The sequence below is a fragment of the Lichenostomus cassidix genome, chromosome 14 (assembly GCF_008360975.1).
Source record: "Lichenostomus cassidix isolate B80296 chromosome 14, HeHo_3.0, whole genome shotgun sequence".
NCBI classification, from domain to species: Eukaryota; Metazoa; Chordata; class Aves; order Passeriformes; family Meliphagidae; genus Lichenostomus; species Lichenostomus cassidix.
In genome coordinates, this window is record NC_139495.1 from 7732515 (window position 1) to 7753245 (window position 20731).

A 20731-nucleotide genomic window follows, 5' to 3' on the forward strand; every position below is an offset into this window, starting at 1 on the left:
CATTCTGTGAACTTGTAAACAACCTAAATATCCCAGTCAGGTAAATTCTCTTGCAGAAACAGTGCCAAACAGTTCTTCTTAAAAATTTATTGAACAGAATATCACTTACCACTGAAAAAAGCAGAGCAAAGTCATAGATATAGGTAATAACTTTCTGAATAATTGACTGCAGCTAAAGGGGAGAAAAAGGAAAAGTAAAAAAAAAGGGGGAAATTATTGTAATGTGAGTTACATTAAGACTATCCACACCAGAGATTATTCTTCTCTAGTTATTCATAGAAAACTGTTTTGAAAGATGCTTCAAGCATTGACCAATGTAATTTCTTTCCCCAAAGTAGGACAAAATATAGCTGTGCTGTTCCAACACTTTTCCAACATACCCTTCATTACCCATATGAACAGAGGCTAACCAGACTTTATTTGCTCTTCACTTCCATAGTTAGGCAGATTTTTTCAGTTTAGAGTCTCCATGCCCTCCAGCTCTCTGCACTAAAAAACCCAGCCAAATAAACAAAGAAAAAAAGCCCAAACCAGTCTGTTAAATCTTCTTTCATAGACACTTTTTCTACCCTCCAAGTAACAACAAAAACCTTCTTCAACTAATCCATATCTCATTTGGCATTCATTCTCAAGAACTGTGCACAATAATTCACTGAAACCTTAACAACACCAAGTAGAGATAGACTATTTTATGGTTTACTTTTGTTTAAACAGCATACCATAATTGCTGATTTCCTTCAGCAAACACCACTGTTGATGTAGGAGTTAACTATTGCTACTTCTAAATACATAAATCATTCAGGTTTAGCATTTCTCAGAATTAGAAGATTGACATGCATGGAAAAAAAGGAGGAATAAATCACAGCATTACAGTGTTGCAAGAGGCTCCCCAAATTATAGCTAGTGTTTAAAAATAATTATTTTGTTATAAGAGTTAGCTGTAATGTTTAAGAATTAATTCCATTTAAGAAAATGCACATCAGATTTTTACAGATTTGGCAAAATAAATTCTTTACCTGTGGGTAAGCATCTTCAAATGCTCGATCAGGAGTCATGTGTTTGATAACATCAGCCAGAACTGTATTGACTTCTCGCTTCTGTGTAGCAAAAAACAAGGTTACAAAATACAGGAATGAAATTGGCACATAAATCAAGTCCCTGAACACCAGTTGAGTAGGATAATTTATTTCCATTTGCCAAAGCATCAGCTTTTTACAGAGCTCTAGTTAAGCCAGGAACTTTAGCCATAGCTCCAGTAAATCCTTACTTAAACTGGTCCATCTGCCATTAAAACAAAAGGATAAGAAACATTCAGAGCTGCAGGGTGGTAAAGCTTCAAAGCTGCATCTTTTGTCTCCATTCATCTTTCATGAAAGGAAATACAATTTTTCATTCCTACACACTTACATTGAATAGTCAAAGCCTTTCCATCTTTCATTTCAAACTGCTAAAACATCCTCTTAGTCTGTATGAGAAAATTCAAAGGAAACAAAGTAATTTTCACCTACCGTAAAATGTCTGCATGTATACTCCACCCACACTTCAGCACAGTTGATATAATCCTAGAAATACATGTGTCTGATTACCAATATTTGCAGGAGACTGTGAGAAATATACTTGCAAAAATTACTCTTAAAAGAATTAACTCCTGAGGTATGATTCATGCAGATCCAAAGATCTAGAACTCAAAAGCTGCCTTTGTGTAATAATGTTATGTAAAATTAAGTTATACTTCAGCAGAGCTAAGAAAAGCAGACATCATATAAAGACATTACATTTTTTTTTTGGAGCTGTGTGTATTTAGGAAAGGTAAATAATGTCATACTAAGCATATGCTTACTGAACAGCTGGCTACAATTTTGCTCTAAACACAGAATCAGTAGTGAAACAGAATGGACAATAACTCACCTGTGGGTTCTTCAGCTTTGTTATAACCTTCCAGGCTTCATTTAATATTTGAAGGCGATCATTTTCAGGAGGATCAGCCAATGCCAAGTTTAACCCCAGGGAGCGAAAGAGGAGATGCTGAAAGGTAATGAGAAATTTTAAAATGAAATGCAGATGATGTGTGTCCATCCAACACTGGTCTAACAGGTACCCTGTGCAGAAAGATTTTCAGATCAAACCACCCAAATAATTTTATTCAAGTGATATGCAAGTTATGTAGGCAACTAAGAGCATAAAGACCTCTGTCAAAGAAAAGGAATTGTTACAAATTACCAACAAAAAGTTACCTTTGGGAATCCAGACTCATCACACTCTTTTATCATGGCAATGAAGTCCATTGATCTCGCAGCAATAAACTCTGCTCTGAACGCCGACATTACTGAATTCAGCAGCAAAGCACTGCAATGAACACAACACAGATCAATACAGCTCAGCATCAACTCACATTTGGTTGTCCTTGCATTTACATTAATCTGAACTTCTTAGAATGACAGCTGCCCAGCATCTACCATAACTTTTTAAAAAAGAGAATAAGGAAGGAAAGACCCTCACACAAATCGAGCTGGCTTTGATGAGGATTAATAATGTATAAGCAAAACAAGAAAACATTAAGCCACCAGATAAGGAATAGGCAGCCCAGCCTGTGGATTACTACTTTCACACAGGTGTTTTTGAAGCCATCATTTTAGCAGGATTTAACTAGAAATATCAAGCAAACCAGGAGTAGCTGACATTTAGAAACTTACTCTCTCTGTTTAACTACAGTTCAGAAGAATACTTAGGGAGGGCAAATCCCTACTGAAGTCTTTCTTAATTAATTATATTCTATATGCACAATAAAAGCCACATTTCTAGCAGCTGCTTTTTTAGGATTAAAATGAATCCAAACAGTCACGATCATGTGATAGCTGGCAATGACATATTTAGACACTTATGATTAACCATTCAGATACATATTTGTGTTACCATCAAGCCAAAGTCACAATGGAAGAGTGAACTCACTGAGTCACTGTAACACTCAGTTTACTTAGCCATGAGCTAGCTCAAGAAGCTGCCTCATAAAACACTGTGCCCTTCACTAGTCTGAAACAGTTTGAATCCAGGGCAGTTTACCTTGAGGGAAATTCTATGTGAGTGCTTAAAATAGCCCAGCAGCTTCTGTGTTTCTGCCTGAGCCTTTGTGGTCCCATCACAGTTGGAGTGGAATTTGCACTTTATCATTAGACAAGTACTTCCAGCTCACTAGGTCTGTGCTTTGCAATACTGAGAGCAGGCTGTCACTTTTCACTTAGATGGCTGCAATGTAGCTTGTGGAACATATTGAGATTATTTAAAGATTTATACATTGATGCCTCATGCTTTGTAGTATTTTGACAGTCATGAGAAGACACAAAACCACAGAACTCCACTTTGAAAGAAAACTACTGTTTTAAGCTGGATTACTCAACTTCCCAGTAAAAATGTCCCAAAAACATTTCTTTAAAAAGACCCCTCATTATACTCAACATTTCATCCTTCCTTCAAACAGCAAATAGGAACAAAGAGGAACCTAGCCCATCTTTACAGTGAAAAATGCTGAAAGCTGATTTGAAAATAAGTTCCACAAAATAAATCAACACCTATACAAAACAGTTTGTACATCAGAGGATGTGAATTATTTTCATCTGTACTATACACTCTGAACAATACAATTTTCAGAGCACATTTTTAAGATCATGTTTTCCCCACACTCCTTAGCTCAGTCACAGAATGCTGGCATTCCTCAGCTAAGTGATTAATGTATTTTAGTTCCTCAGCTGCTGCAGAATTGGACTGTGCAAAGCACATCAGAAAAAAGATAGCTGAAAACTTTCACAGAACTCAGCCAACCTACCCAATAAAATGAACAGAGAGGAGCCCATCAGCAGGCCAAACTGCATTCACAAACCCAATAACTACATCCAACTTTTAGACCAGATCATCATCATCCTGAGCATGATTACCCTGCACCCAGACTTCTAGGAGACATTGGAGATACTAATTTCAGTGCTGAAAAAAGCAAATGCCTAAATATTACCATCTTCCAAATGATGCCAGCTGCTTTACAACTTCCCTTGCTGAATGCATGTATGACCTGACTGTAGCCAGTGGAGGATGGGGAAAAGGAAGGGGAGGAAAACACAGAAAAATGAAGCAAAACCAGGAATCAGAGACATGGCTGATGGAGAACACACTACATGTCCTAAACTTTGGCTTAGGAGCCAGAATGCAGCAACCAAGTTAAACTAATTAACTTTGGCCTGACAAGTAATTTACCATATTTTAGAATTCATCTCTGGAAAACAGATGTTCATGATCATGAGTTAGTAAGCTACTGGGAGAATGAAAGCTATACTGTGCATCCAAACGTTTTCCAAAAGAGGGAAGAGAACATTCTTCCAGGGACTCACGGGTACTCATTACAGATTTCTGTCTTCTACACTCTGCAACACTTACTTGTTCCCCAGTTTTTTGCATCTCTCCATCATCTCAGTAAGCAGAACCTGGAAAAATTACTTATTAAAATTAGTGAATAGAGACTTTGTAAATATATTCAGTTTTGATTACTGAAGTCTACCAAAAGCTGTTTTAATTACCTCCCCAATACTTTCCAATAGTCCTGTCTTATCCTATATTTACAGCATAAGAAAACAATGGTGTAGCAAAACATAAAACACATCCCCTGGAATAGGTTCAGTGGCATTTCAATCAAAACCACCATTTTATGGCAGTCAAATTTGCAATCCTTCATCCATGCCATTACTCCAGGTAATCACTATTTGCCAGCCAGGTCAGTTATCTCTGGCAGGAGAGGTGAAAACTCTGCCAGACTGCAAAGCACACAGACAGATTAAAACAGCCTGTTTGCTATGTTAAGCTACAGTTACTCAAATCATTTTTATACCTGTATGACAGAAGAAACTGATGAATTCAGGAAATAAATATTAAACTAGCTAAAGGAGAGCAAGAAAAAAACGAGAATACTGCCTATTAACTTGGGCATGGCTTGAGTTTTGTGCAAGCATTCTTTCTGTACAGAAGAGAGCATCAGACAGTCCTGTGTAGGCTCTTTACACTTGCTTTCACACTTACGTGGGAACTGAGGGGGGTTTTTAATAGGCAAAATTAACTCTTCATCACAACACCTCCTTTAGTATTGAGCATTAGCACATTCACTTACATCTGGAGCATGGTATGCAATACACTGTAAAATCCAGTCTATGGCAGGAGAATATAGGGTCAGATATAAAGGGATCTCCACACATTGCACCACCAGCTGGTTCTGAACCATATCCCCGTGTATCTGTTGAAATAAGAGACAAAAATATGTTGCTGTGAAAAGGTATTTAACAGAGGTTATGACAAACTGGACCAAGTTTGTATATGAATGGAAACAATAACAGATAGTATCACGAACATACAGATACTCTGAAGCATTCCTTGCAAGCTGAGAGAAAAATACATCAGTCTCCTAGCATATATTATTCAAATCTGGAAACATAAATAGAGCAGTCTCAACTTATCAGAATGTATGTGAAATTTGCCATACTATATCTGGATACAGGAACTTCAGAGATTTTTAAAATTACATGGCAGTTTGGTTAAGGAGTATATTTATGTGATTTTGCACATAAAACTTTTTTTTGCTTACTTGTTTAAATGTTAGAAGAAAGTCAAAAAAATTTTTGTTCAGGCTTTCTTTGAGTTGTGGTGCCACTTCCATCCCAACCTGTATTAAAAGAAAAAGATTTTATCAGCATCTACCAATTCTCCTTCCGTGTGAGACAAACAGACATCTGCTGAAGGAATACACCCAAGCCATACATATCAAATCAACAAACAGCATCGAATCACATGCTTTTGACTGATTATTTCTTTGCTTACTATTAGAGTCATGTCCACTAACAACTACCCTGAGGCAGCTACAGCTGTGTTTAAACACAATCCTAACATCAGCTCCAAACATCTGTAAGCAGTGAGCAAATCACTGTCTACTCCAGTGCACTGCAACAGCCTACAGCAGCACATAACATTATTCTTACTTATTATAAACATTTAAAGAGAGATTCCCCATTCTTAAACAGAAGAGAAATTATTTTTTGTTTGTTTGTTGAAAGGAAGAGACAAGCTGCTGACTACTCCAGATAAAAGCAGTAGTTCCTAGAAGCAGTGGCAGCACTAGGTGCAGAAAATCTTTGATACATATCAGAAGAGTTAAATGACAGCCTACCCTGCAAAGGTATGCTCTGGCATAGACTGCAACCAGTGGATCTCCAATTCCTCTAATCATAGATGTTAACCGTGGGAGACATTCTGAAATCCCCCTGTTTTTATCAGAAATGAAAATGAGCTTTAACAGTCAATAACAGGATTATATCACCTACAGAAAACTTCAGCCTTGTAGACTAACAACTGAGCATGAGTTATAGAAATATCTATCAAAGGAAAAGGATAGTAGCATAAAAAATTATTTCATAAGTATAATTTTATAGGTATAGTAATACATATCCTATATTCAAATTGCAGTATTTGCTATTCAGAGTAAGACAAATAAAACTAAAAAAATTGTCCTCTAGCTTGGAGGACAGCAGAGCTATGGAAAAGCTGTAACAAAGTAAGGACAGCAGATGCTTAATGCAGAACTGGCAGAAGTCCTTCCATGTCTCATTTTCCCACAGGTCCTTTTTGACAGAGCTGTACTAGTGCCTGGATACGAGGCCCAGCAATTCCAGTAGAAGAACTGCTTTTTAGGGATAATAAAGTTGTCACTATAGTAGCAATTTGGCTTCCAACACTCATTTCAAAACATAACTGAAGAAGGACAATTGCAAGGGAAGGAACATTTTCTGCTCAGCAGCTGACACTCTTTGGCAACACATTAAACTTATACCAAGGTTTGCAATAGATTATGGTTCATTGCTCCTAAATTATTTCTCCAACTCTGTCTCTCCCAATATGACATCAATATTTTCCTTTCAGTTTTCTATCCTTTTTCCCCACTCTCATCATCTCAACAATCTCCCTTCCCCCTCCACCATCAGAAGCCACTGGTTTTCAATTTGCATTGGGATTTGTGACACCTTATATCACAACTGTACATGTACTTGAAAACTGAGAGCATTACTGTATTTCAAAGTGTATCCCAGTTCACCATTAATTTTTTCATGGTATTGTCACTAAAAATTAAAAAAACTTCTGTGTACGACTTCTTCTCAGTTCTGCTAAGACCCTATTAATCAAGAACTCTTATGATTAATTCCTTGAATTAGTTCCTAAGTCTGCCATTCACTTCCTTCCCATTATTCTTACGTTTTGGATAGGAACTTATTGCACTTCAGTATTGCTGCTTCCACATAACTAAATTGAAACCAAGTTAAGGAACAAAACAAAGATTCACACCTTTGAAATACCTGAAGCAAACATATACCAAATGCATATTGAACAAACTCCTTTAAGGCCTTCTGTAATTAATGCCACAACATTTTGTTGATTTTCACAATTTATCAACAAGATTTTGTTTCAAAAATTTTCATACATCATCTCTACTTTGTCACTGTCAAACTGCCCAGAGCCAATAATTAATCATTTAGTTTACTATGAAACATGACTCAAAAGTACATTTAAAACATACAGCCTGAAACAAACAAAACAAAGCCAGTATAAACATCAGATCCTGTGGGTTTTATTGAAACAAACATGTTCATTTTTTGAAAAATCTACAAAAAACCTGCAAACACACTCTGAAGGTCTCATTTGACAAGGATACAATCTGGGAATGAGTTCTCTGATTGAAGCAATCTTGAAAAACCAGTTTAAGCAAGTTTCTTTAGCTGTATCGTTAACACTCTCTGGAGAAAAGTTATCTGGGAAAAAAAAAACCCAGAAATAGTTACATTCTTTCTGGAAACAAGTTACTTTTCATTATAGGTTTAAAACTGTATTCTCTTTCCATTCATCAAAAATTAAGTGCACAATAATACACTAGGCAATACATTTGCTTCTCAGCTCTCTTGAGCAGCAGTCAGAGCTGAGTACACAACAAGAAAAGGTAACAGTCTTCAGTAAATAACATTTCAGAACCTGAATTCAAGCACTCAAAGCTCATCTCAGAGCTGCTACTGAGAAACCCAACCTCAGCCTCTGCTCTCCCATAAGCAAAAATTGTAAAAAAAGAAAATACAGGGAACCTGCAACAAATACACATATGTAAATATATAATGAATAGAGAATATACAAAAGAGATTTAAGCAGTCGAATTCTTTATTTTAAAAGGCCAATATAAATTTGAAATACTACTATTGCAAGAAGAAATACTAAACACAGACAGAAACCTTGTTTCTGCACACTGAACATTAAACACAACCCCTTGTAAACTCCTTGTGAAACAGTTTAAAACACCACTGCTCTCCCACTCCTGCCCCCAGAAGGTGAGAAGCTCCACAAGAAAGTTTCCAACTTCCAACAAGAGAGAAGCCACACAACAGAACTTCCTGTACTCAGTCTCTTTCTCATCTAGGACCTCAGGAGCTCTCCCTGAACTTTGTTTCACTTGGTTCCCAAGGAACAAGCTTGGACGTTGGGCCTGAAATCCCCAAAGGTTCACATGCACAGTCAGCACAGCACAGATTTTCCTTCTCCCTCCCATTTTTATAGCTGCTTGGGAAGTTCCCACCAGCAATGCCTCTGGCAGCTGTTCAGCTGCAGCAGGAGCTCAGCTCTGCAGAACAGAGGTAACTGTGCCCAGAAATCATGACGTGTTACAGCAAATGTCTGCCTTCATTACTGCTTATAAAAGCAGTCTGTCAGATCTGCAACAACCACATTTATCTTAACTATTTGCTCTACGTTTATTTAACTTTTTGGTTAAATTTGCTGGTTCCAAGCTTCTGGCTCAAATCCTACAGATTTAACTGCAAACTAATAGTACTGTTGCATTGCCAGCTACAGAGTAAGACTGTTTTATCATTCAAGGATGTGCACTTAATGCACTCCAAATTGTAAGGAAATGCCTGTATTTTCCATGGAATGTTTCAATGTCTTGCTAAAGAGGTTCTTCCACATACATTTGTACTGCAAATGTCAAATTAAACTTTTACATTGTGTTGGAACTGAAAAATTTAAAAGGCCCAAGTTAGAAAGATTATGCTAGAAGTAGCCTGCTAATTCTTCCAAAATTCTTCCTTAATTAAAGCAAAACTATAAATTTTCCAGTGTAGCAGCAAAACCATCTATTTACCAAAAACTGAGACTCTAAGCTTTGTTATATTTCTATCATTAACTTTAAGCTACTGAACTGTAGTACTTTCAGAAGATAGCATATGCTAAGAAGAAAAAGGAAAAATAACTCTTCCTTCATCTAATTTGTCCATTCCTATTAATTCTCCCTCCACTAATAAAGTCTGTATTAGAGAACTTCAAGATTCTTTGTGATTTCAAGTCTCAGGAAGACCCAGTTTACGTTTAGTAACCGCAGAGCCACAAGCACATTTTATTATATCTTACATATGGTCTTCACAATTAAAATGTAAACTTGCATGAACACTGTGAATAGTGGAAGCTGTAAGCAATGGATTTTACTCAGCTAAAAACTACTAGATTCAAATCAGAGCTTTTTATATAGGAGATAGAGTAGCAAGGGTCCTGTTTAACCTTCCTCAAGTGTGGACATGAGTTTTTTCTGGAGCACAGTGGAAACAAACACAAAGTTACCTGGCAGAGAGACTCGGTTATCCATGCACATTGACAGAATTCTTTCATACACTAGTTTCCCTGGTTAAAAAAAGAAAAAGAATAATTTTTTTTAAATAATAAAAAATTAAACAAAAACACTAAATGTTGGTACAAAGCTTCCCTTTGCAACATACAATGAAATCAGCTGGAAAAAGCTTCCTACAACAGTGACATTTTGCTGCCCTCTAGTGAGGCTGAAATGCTCAGTGTGATTTAGCACTTCTCACACTATAAAAACTCTCTGGCTCCCTTAAGTGCCGAGGTAACACACAGGTCAGATTTCCCCCAGGCCAGGAAAGGACAGCTGGTGTCCTGACTTTGCTGAGTTTGGACATTATGTTATCTTCAGCAACTTTCAGCAAGTAGGAAAGAGCACAAAGAGGAAGCACGACCTGAAAAAACAATTGGATCTATGCTGCAGCATTTCCTGCTGGCACCAAAATACCCTTCAACTTTGAATACCATTGTAATTCTTTTCCATAACATGGCAGAAAAACAAGGGGACCACATGAAGTGGATGACAATTTCACTTAAAGGTTTAAAAACATATTACAAAATTCAGTTAACTGCATTCTGATCACTTTGTAGTCCCTGTTCAGCCAAAGAAAACTTTGACTTCTATTCTTCAAATATAAATATAATGAAATATTGAGTCAAGAGGCTGCCAAAATCCAAAATATTTTTATACTGACTGTGTTTTAAATTTCAAAATGCAGAGCTGATTTTTCCCAAGGTTTTGTTCTAGATATTCACTAATACATTTAGTGCTTTAAAGTACAGAATTACAAAATGAAATATTTGTATCTTAAAGACTTTGCTCTTCAGATTTTTTTAACAATTATATACCATTAGTGTTATAAACACCATTTTACAGCACTGGTGTCCAAATGTTTATGTTGGAAATATTCCATGTTAAAACTAAAAGTCATTTCAGCCCTTTTTGGATAACTTTGATGCTTTCTAACACTACAAAAAAATTAATCTTATTAACAACTGTGTAGTAAGTCTGGCACAGTAGATACTTACCAAAAGTATCAAGGATATCTGTAATTAAAACAAATTTACTTGGATAAAACTGGATTACTGTTGTGTCTGAAAGCAGCTTAGAACACTAGAAAGAGAAAAAAAAAACCAAAGAAACATTTTTAGAGGCCAATGCAAGTTTGTGCTTTTACTCCAGAAAGGCTGCAATGGATGAATATCCACAGATGGAAAGAGCCAATGTGAACTATGAAGCCAAAAGGACATCTAACATAACACACCATGGCATTTGTTGTAATTTTCAGGTTATTCTTCATTTCCAGAGCTACTCACAGACTGGGTTACTGGGTTTTCCTTTATACAGGGTATAATCCACAATGCAGAATTTCAGCTGACTATGCAGATGTGTGCATTCATTGAGACAAGACAAACTCTCTCCCAGACAAAGTATTAAAAGAAGAAAGCACTTCTTCTCTAATACAAGTTTTTTTAAGGGCTTTTTCCAGTTTTTCACCATCTCTCCACATCGAACACAGAATTTAATACAGACTAAATTAGGAAACAATTTTTAAAGTGTACTTAATGAGCTTTCCAACAAATTCTTGCACCTCACACAACTAGTTCAAATATTCTGGAAACAGAATGAGCCACAGTCAGCTCCAGGGAGGAACTTGCAATCAATCCCCACCCACTGGGACCCAACCTCATCATGGCATTTGAACTACAGCGATGGCTGGTATAAAATAACATCTGAAAATGTATTACTCACTTGGTTCTACCATTGGATCTTAAGGTCTGGAAGGACCATGTCCACTCATGCTATGAATTCAAAATACACACCGAGGAATGAAGATATTTCTAGGATATTTAATTAGGCTATACTTTGTTTTCCAAGACTAAACTGAAGTAAAAAACTTTGGCAGAAGGTTACTCACAAAAAACCAGAAGAAAACAGGCTAATGACTGACTGGGGAGAGAAATCACCTCCTCTTTGCTTAAGCCAAACGTGGCCTCTGGCCCCAGGTCTCCTCTGGTCTCTAAGACTATCAATATTCTGTATGAATTACATCCTTTCTCTCTCCTTCATCAGGAGACAGTCCTCCAACCTCAGCAGAATAGTTTAAGCTTACATTACACTTCAAAAATCCAGGAAGCAATTGAATACCTCACAAGACTGCTCTGTTTAAAGAGGGAAATCCTAACATTTGAACATGCTTAAACTAGGGGCACACTTAGTCTTTTTGCTTTATTCATCAGGGTAGCTTGAGGAGTGCACCAGAAGGACAGGTGAAAGTGTTCACATCCTACAACCAAAGCAGAATCTTCCCTGCTGCGTGGTAGGTCTGTCATCTTCAAAGAAAGGTAACTCAGTAGCTGTTTAGGACCTCCATGTACCATGAACACTTAATTACCACTTTTCTTAGAGCTCACATACATAATCAACTTACTTCAGCTTACTCTAAGCAGCTTAGCATACTCCATCTTGACAAGTAAAGCATCTCGCAAAAAGGCACTTGAGGAATCATAGAGTAGCTTAGGTTGGAAAAGACCTTCAAGACTGTTGAGTCCAACCTTTAATGCAGCACTGCCAAGACCTGCAGTAAAAAATATCCCCCAGTGCCACATCTACGCATCTTTTAAATACTGCAAGGATGGTGATGCCACCACTGCCCTGGGCAGACTGGCCCAATGCTTGAGAACACTTTTGGTGAAGAAATTTTCCTAACCAGAAGCCAAACTCACTCCTCCTGAATACTAGTCAGTCTGTTATAATGCTAAACTGTACATAACCACAGCCTGATGTCAAGAAAATTGCTCAGTTCCTTTAGAGGATACAGCACTCTGCAGGAAGAACCATAACAAGTAGAAGTTCAAAGAGGTTTCTATCCTATCGTGCTTTATAACTATAGAATTATAACTCATTATTTTTTTCATTCATGTTAACTACCAAATGCCTATTTCGTTCTTAGCCAGTCTTTTAATTAGTGATGAGCATCTGCAGCATTAAGTGCTAACTGAACACCACTTTAGCATAGATAAACATATTCACCTTTGGTACCACTTTCCTAAAAGGGAGCACTGAATCCCATGTTAGAAACTCTGTTATTTCAAAATTGTTTGTGAACCATTTGCAAAAGAGCACATGAAAGTATCACTGCATATCACACACACACATTTATATATATATATACACACACATTAAGGCACTGTAAGTACAGTACATCCCTCCTCCTTTTCTTCTCATCCAAAGACAATATTCACACTTCACAATCCTATATATGGATTTTTTTTAAATAACGATAATAGTGCTGATTTCATAGTATTACAATAGAACATTAGTCACATAGGTCACATATAATTGCTTGACCTTACTTCATTAATGTTTCATTTTCTTTTTTATCTTTACCACAATTTGAGATGAAATTACTTCAAGCAGTTTTCACAAGAGCATCCAGAATGACCGAAAAGAATCCTGGCTTTACATAACCCCACTGGATGACTATGAGCATTACATCAGTTTTACAGCTTTTAAGGATGTCATTATCTCATCTGTCCTCTGCTGCACTCTGCCTCTGGCCTTTTTTAAAGGCCAAGCCAAACAAAAGAGCATTTAACTGTCCTATTTCCCCTTGCCCTCCTCAAAGCGCATCACCCCAAACGACTCAGAGGAAGACTGTGGACATGTTTTAAACAAGCAGACAAAACAAAACCCCATACACACAATTTTAAAAATCTGCAGCTGGTTTTGGTAGCTTGCTAAGGTTCTAAATCCCATTATTCAATTGCCTTAGTAAGTTTGGATAGGTAAAACTCTGATGTTCAAAAAGCCATTCTGGTATTATACGTGAGGAGCAAGTGGCTGAAAGTGGAAGAGGACAGGAAAGGGAATGACACGCCCTAGGAAGAACTGATATCATTATATGTTATTTATTCTAACTATCCTTAAGCAGGTAAAGTTTCCACATCTGTCATTTGGTGACTCATTGAGAATCCCATCCCACATAACCTAGTCAAAACCAGTATGTAACAACAAAGCTGAAAATCCAACTATTGTCAGAAGTCATAAAATTCTTGAAGAAAACATGTTTCAGAGAAGAACAAAAGAAAATAATACAAAAATAACAGAAACCCTTCCCTTTCCAGGAAGGAAATTGGACAAGTCATATCACCAGACTCACTGTTTCTGTATAGAACAAAACCAAAACTAACCTGGATTACTATTTTCAGAGCTTTTACTTTCTGATCAGAGGACCATGCATCCTTTAAAGACTGGTTCAGTTCTTCAATTCTGTTCATGTAATCCTGCTGAGTCAAATTCAACAGCTCTTTCTGTGATCCCTGGCAAGAAAACACAAACCTGCTTAGTAAGAGCAGGAGGGAAGGAAGCAGAGTGCTGTTATTATAGACTCAAATCATCATGTTGTGGGGGAGAATCCTACAAAATTTATTACAACTTCCCTTTGGGTCTTAGGAAAGTAGGTTATCAAACATCTCACCTTTGCACAGTAAAATACTGCGGCTTGAGAAATAACTTGAGTGCTCAGTATTTCTATCAAGCTCATAATTGTAACTTTATTTAAACTCAGGTAGACAGTATGCAGCTTCTGCAACAGGGGCAGGCAGAATTATCAGATAATTATCAGAATTATCAGAGACTACTGGACTCGACAAAGTATTACAGCAGCTGCAGCCCATACACAGTAATGAAGTAAATCAACAGCAACTGATCAGGTAAATTTTTGCATCACAATTTCCAGCAATACAAAAATATGATTCTGCCTGAACCCTGTAACAATAAGGATTAAAATTACTAGAGAATTCCCACAGAAAGCACATATTTATCTAAACACTGCATAAGCACTTGCAGAATCAGGACCTTCTTAAAAGGTTTCACAGAAGATTTTTATTTCACAAATTCCTTTCACTGTTATAATGGTGCTGCAATTTCATCAGAAAACTTTCTCACCTCTTCCAGATCATCCAGTTCTTCTAACCTTGTCCTCACTTTTTCAGAAACTGCTGAACCAGTAGTTGTGGCTTTTCCTGTACAGAATTATATGTTAAAGTTTCTTTAACATTCTCATTCAATAAAGTATTTTGTATTTCTGCAGAAGCTGAAATGCTGCATGTTTATTCAAATATACAAATCCTGATTTACTATGCTATGACTACTTAGCCCAGATTCTCTTTGCTAGAACATGATAAAATATTTAACATTTGGTTCTTTTTTGAACACCCAGCATACACTTGAAATCATTTCACTTTCATGTAAAGAGAATAACTGAACAAGTTCCCAAAGGACTTGTTTGCTTTCCTTCCAGCTAGCAGAAGAGCTGATAAACATGATCCTCAAAACATCACTGCTCAGTTTAAATGAAATAAAGTTTTAAGCTACAGTGGAAGGCAGGGCAGTGAAATAATCACAAATTCATTAGCCCACAGGAATAAAAGACAGATGGTTGGGTGGCTTTTTAAGGAAAAATCCAGAAGTCTTATTCACAAAAAGCATGGACCATGATGTCAGAATGGAGGAGGCAGGAAAACACATTACAACTGCTCTTGACAACAGACCTGTCACTGCACCCTGCCTCAAGCAAACTCTGTCACTGTTAAAGAAATGGCTCACCTTTTTCAGATCCCATGTACAGATTCTGTGAGGAAGAAAAAGCAGACTTTTAGAAAACATATACTCACTAGCACTCCAAGAAGGCATAGGGTAATTGCACTGCCAATTAGCCCTCTAGTACAAACTAAAAAAAACTGGGGAAGCCACTTACAATTGAAAGCTTCTCTGTTGTTGTGTATCTAGCCAGGATTTCACCACGTTTGCTTGACCATGGTTCAAAGTCACTTCCTACTGCTGAGCTCTCATCTTTATCCCGTTTCCTTCGTGCACCATCCTGTGAAGGAAGTACAAGTGCAAATGTTAAATATGGATCTGGAAAAAGAAGAGAAGGCTGATAAAGGTCCTTTCAAAAGTTACAATATTAAAAAAAATCCATATTTAAATAAATATGTCAACATAAACCAGATAAAAGTAGGTAAATAAAAAAGAATATTCTATTAATATGGTGTATTTCCTATATTAACCTCTTCGCTGGTGAAACAATATATTTTATCCAGGGTTGGCTTTGTGATTTTGTTTGCATTTTGGTTTTATTTTATTTAGTGAAGTGCCCCCAGTGTTACCGTGGGAGCAGCAGTAGTCACAGGATCTGCAGCTGCTGCAAACAATGACAAGGGATCAGTGCCATCCAACACACTGCTCAGTGGGTCCATCATAGAACTAGAGGAAGAAGAGGAGGTAGAAGAAGTACTTCCTTTCCGGTTCATTTTCTTGGTCTTGGATTCAGTAACCTACAGAAAAAGTTCAAAACTATTAAACAAAAAGGCTTTCTCTGCCCTCACTTTAATAAATCACCAAAACACATGCTATATAAATTGTGCTGTTGCAATTAAAGCAAGGAGAAATCAAACAAACTCTTTAGAGTGAGCAGCAGTGTTTAAATTGAAGCACCCCCTTCTCCCTGAATCTGGAGGCACTCACTCTTCAGTAGCATTTCCATTACAACTTTTTTTATTCTTTCCAACTCTAGATCTACAAAACTGTAAGAACAACCCCTCTAAATTTCTTTCTACTACCCCTCCTCAATTTTATTAGGTTTGTCCCTCTCCTCCAACCACTTTCTCACTATTTAATTTCCTCTACCAGTTTTACCTTTACTTTTCTTGTACAACACTCAAGCCTGCAACATCAAATCCATACCTAAGGCTGCCATCTTACCTCCCTACAGACCTTCCTGAGCAGAAGCTGCTGCCCATTTATCATTCATTAGTGGATAACTCATCTCTTTGAAACTGCATTTTTTTTCTGTACCTCTTTAAAAGCCTCTTATACATCAAAGAAATGATAAATGTTTTAAAGTACACAGCTGACTGAAAGTTAACCCAAACCCAAATATTACATCAAGCAATTATACACGTTATTTGTAATGCAACAATCTGATTTTAAATTTATCCATTATTCAGCATTTAATGCAACCAAGAAAACCCACAAGCTGGAGTGCTGTATTTATCAGAAGGAGATTGTTTTTGAAAACATAACAGCATCAGCAAACTTCTGTGAAGGGCAAACAGAATAAACCTTGATGCCTCCAAACACAGGCAATGAACACAGAAAGCAACTTCACAACTACCACCAGCAACCTCAAAGCCTTTTCATTTTAAAGGAACAGGTGTGAAAAGGGGAACACAATCAGTTTGAATTCAGATTCATTTTTCAAAAGCATAGAGAAACTCACTGTAATGGGTTTCAGTGGATGGTAATCGCCAAAATCCAAGGGTACAGATTCCAGTTTGCAAGCTTCAGATTCTGACACATAGTTTCTTGATCTTGCATGCCTTAAAAAGTAAGAGTGGAGGGAAAGTATATATGCATATAAATAATCACATACTAAGAAACATATCCTACATCTATACAGATACTTATTTACAAAAAAATGCATATTGAAAAATAAGCAAACATAAAGACCAAAATTTCTTTACTGAGACAACATAAAACTAAAACTGGAGAAATTTTACTTTCAGCCATTTAGTTGTATTCTTTTTTAGTCTTTGAAACACATAGAGAGGCTAATTGTTCTTTTCTTTTCTTTTTCATTCAAGATACCGAGAATGTTTTTAGCACACACTACTACCTCATCTGAATGAGTAAAATCAGGGGATACACAAAAAATTCTTTAATCAGACTCCTAGCAAAAGCAAACAGCACTTCCCCCACATAACACATATCTTTCCCATGAGCACTAAACCAAACTTTCAAATAATTCCATTCCTACCCAAAGACATAACCTATTTGGAAGAATTTCAGCAGTGCCAAGCAGCCAGCTCTTCTACAGATACTATGTACCCCCAGGAAAAAAAAAAACCAAATTACAGATTAGATAATTTATGGTTGTGCTACTCCAAGGAGAAACTTTTGACATCTAATGACCCAGAGCACAGCAAGAGAAAGAGTCCAGTGAAATCCTCATGCTTATATGTTTTCTTGATCTCCAGTTCCTTTTCTTTTTACTATTGTCCCATTGTTCAATGGCTCTTCTTGCTCACTTGCTTTGTAGGCTGATCAGCATCTGGGTGAAAAATCTTCCAAACTCTTTCTGGCTACCTAATTAGAGCATTTCTTTAACTGCTCACCGCTCTCTCAGCACACCATCCCCAGGCCAAGATCAACTGCACTCTAATTAGAGGAAGCACACTGGGCAAGTGCACATGGGTAATACACACATGGGAGTGAACAAGAGCTGCAAGTAAGTCTTTAAAAAGTACATTTACAATGTGGTTATTCAAGTATTAAGACAGCTTGTAACAGAGCTAATATGGAAGATGAGATCAAGTTTGCTCAGGCATTACGTTCTGCTTACTCTCCAGGGAAAGGAGATTAAGCATTCCTTTCTCGGCCACAGTAGTGCAGCCAGCTTTTGAGAGGAAATAAAAAACAAGACTTTGGCCAAGCTGGGTTTTCACCTTCTGTGCATTCTGCACCATTACACCCCTGCTTCAGGTGCTCTTTTAACAGAGGGCTTTTCACACATGAGCAGCACTGGAATTGCCACCACTTTGCACCTTTGACACCTGCCAGCCTACCAACCTTCTTCTCCCCTCCTGATAAAACATCTTTTTTCCTGGGACTGCTTCCAGGCACACAGCACCCTCCCTGAGCCAGTGTTTTCCCAAAGCAAGAGCTTCAAAAAGCTTACAGGCAGCACCAAAGAGCCAGGCATGTAAAACAGAAGAGAGGCCCTTTACAATGCTAGACATACATTAGTATTGGTAACACAATGAGGCACATCCCATCGTGACTACCTATCATTATCTGAATATTGAACCCCAATTTCTCTATATATTTACACATAGCTATTATAAAAATGCATCATAGCCCTAAAATTAAAATTATTTTATATACTTGACAGTTTTTTTAGTACTCTAACAAATTTGGTTTAATTTTTTAAATTTGCTTAACTTGAACATTATGTTAATGTTGAAAACTCTTCTGCACCAACAGGTGCTATTTTTTCTCATATGCAGACTGATGACTATGCAGACAATTAATCTGCAAAACACCTTTTTAGCATCAATACTGCTTAGAAATAGCTAGGGTTCTGCTAAAACCCATAGCATGAGAATATCTTCCATATTAGAGAACAACCTGATGGAAACATCTTACTTGGTAAAGTTCTGGCTATTTCCCCATGGCCACTTCTGCATCAGTTTTATCAGACCTATTTATTAGTCTGTTACCTCACTGCTGCACTATGTAAGAATCAGTTTTTCACCATTCCTACTGCTCTGCTTTGTTTTGCCCTATTTTCTTCTGCTTTGTCTGTTAGAGAAAGAGTGCCTCTTTTATCCTTCCTTCACCAAACATACACTAGACTGAGCAATTCCACATCCTAAGCAGTGCAGCTTCCTCACATGTACACATTTTCCTACAAATGCACGCTGCTAGAAGCTGACTCTGCCTGTCTGTAGCCCCCGCCTACTTCTAGAGAGCCTATGAAAGGTAACTAACAGAAGCTAAACCGTGCTGGTAAAGGTAAATACACAGCACGAGACCTTGCTCTCCCCGGGGAAGCTTAGGGGCGGGCAGCGGCCCGCAGTGACCCTGGGCGGAGCGCTCCTGCCCTTCGCTCCGAGACAACACAGCGGGGAACGCGAGCGGCGCTCGGGGAACTCTGGTTTATTTCAGGGGAAATACCGGGAGGCCAGCGGCCGTCGCGTCCCGCCCGCCTCACAGCTGCGACCCCCGGCAGAGCTGCGCGGCCGCCCCGCACCCGCGGAGCTCAGTGCCCCGCCAGGGTGTTATGAATGTGGTCTGTACCCTCAGGTTTCTCAGACAGCGCCAGCCAGCAGCGCCGGGCTGCGGTCCCGCGGCAGAGACCGGCTGCCCCCAGCGCCCCGGCGGCACCCAGCGCCCCGGCTGCCCCCAGCGCCCCGGCTGCCCCCAGCGCCCCGGCTGCACCCAGCGCCCCGGCGGCACCCAGCGCCCCGGCTGCCCGCGCCACCCGTTGGGTCCCAGTCCCCTGAGGCCGAGTGGCCCCGAGCCCTCTGGCACAGCCGGGCCGCCCTCGCCTCAGCCGCAGCCCCCCGGCTGCGAGGGTCGCCGAGCATGACAGCCGCCCTGGCGCAGCCGCAGCGACCCGCAGCCCCCGCCCGCCGGCAGCCCCTCGGCGGGGCGCACAGCAGCTCCCGGTGCCGCTCCGCCTCACCAGGGGAAGGCAGCCATCTTGCGCCCCGTCACATGACAGCGCTTCCGCCCGCAGCCCCGCCCCGCCCCGAGCGCGGGAAACGCCTGAGGGAGCGGCGGGCGGAGCTCCGCAAAAAACACACAGAAATCAACTTCTTGGTAAAGATTTAGAGTTTATTGTGCAGAATGCTTTGAGTAAAAAGCGAGACTGGTGAAAACGAAACGAAGTACAAAAATAAATAGACTTTGTGTAATGGTATCACAATTCCACACGAAATAAAAAGATAAATATGTATAAATACAAAACATCCAAGTACAAAACCAAATTCTGGCACTTGTCGAGAGAAAGGCCTCATGAAAGTTTAAAAAAAAGAAAAAAAAAAGAAAAAACCCTTGTGCTATAATGCTTTATTACACACTGGAAACATGCTTGAAGAACAAGAGGTTTAGATGTGAAACCCTAAGAGAAGGCAAACATTCATTTCTACTAACACACCAAACCTATCTGTGCATCAACATATTGCCTATGCTAATAATAAATACAGCACATAAAACATCCATTAAAAACACCAATCTTTAGTGCTGCTATACCAACAGCACCTTTTGTCACCTGTGACACAGGTTACCCTTGTCACTGTAAATTCTTCCCCTGTTGAGATGTTTTCCACTCCCAAGGAAAGCTGGGAACTAAAACACAGCTTTGATGCCCACTGGGCGAGCAGGACGCTTGCCTTGGGCATTTTACGTATTATAACCAGATTTTAAAGCACCATAGCATTTGTATGAGGGAGGCAGGTCCTCCACTGG

The 20731-nt window shown here is 38.7% G+C and overlaps 1 protein-coding gene across 2 annotated transcripts in view; it reads right to left on the reverse strand.

Annotated features, from left to right (window-relative positions):
- The window catches only part of VPS35L (VPS35 endosomal protein sorting factor like), a 45802-nt gene extending 25759 nt beyond the window's left edge, over window positions 1–20043 (reverse strand). Inside the window, exons 1-20 of one of the 2 annotated variants that reach the window (XM_085074731.1) lie at window positions 19947–20043; window positions 16980–17079; window positions 15868–16035; window positions 15456–15578; window positions 15305–15329; window positions 14645–14721; window positions 13888–14016; window positions 10723–10807; window positions 9676–9735; window positions 7733–7829; window positions 7276–7323; window positions 6197–6290; window positions 5618–5695; window positions 5147–5269; window positions 4423–4469; window positions 2235–2346; window positions 1909–2025; window positions 1509–1562; window positions 1017–1097; window positions 110–172 (exon numbers count right to left, since the gene is read on the reverse strand). In XM_085074731.1, the coding sequence (XP_084930857.1) occupies window positions 110–172; window positions 1017–1097; window positions 1509–1562; window positions 1909–2025; window positions 2235–2346; window positions 4423–4469; window positions 5147–5269; window positions 5618–5695; window positions 6197–6290; window positions 7276–7323; window positions 7733–7829; window positions 9676–9735; window positions 10723–10807; window positions 13888–14016; window positions 14645–14721; window positions 15305–15329; window positions 15456–15578; window positions 15868–16035; window positions 16980–17079; window positions 19947–19963 (1698 nt within the window). In that variant the 5' untranslated portion in view covers window positions 19964–20043. Of the gene's footprint in view, window positions 1–109; window positions 173–1016; window positions 1098–1508; window positions 1563–1908; window positions 2026–2234; window positions 2347–4422; window positions 4470–5146; window positions 5270–5617; window positions 5696–6196; window positions 6291–7275; window positions 7324–7732; window positions 7830–9675; window positions 9736–10722; window positions 10808–13887; window positions 14017–14644; window positions 14722–15304; window positions 15330–15455; window positions 15579–15867; window positions 16036–16979; window positions 17080–18904; window positions 19584–19946 lie in introns of those variants that run through there. The other variant, XM_085074730.1, reaches the window with a different exon arrangement.
- Window positions 20044–20731: the final 688 nt, after the last annotated feature.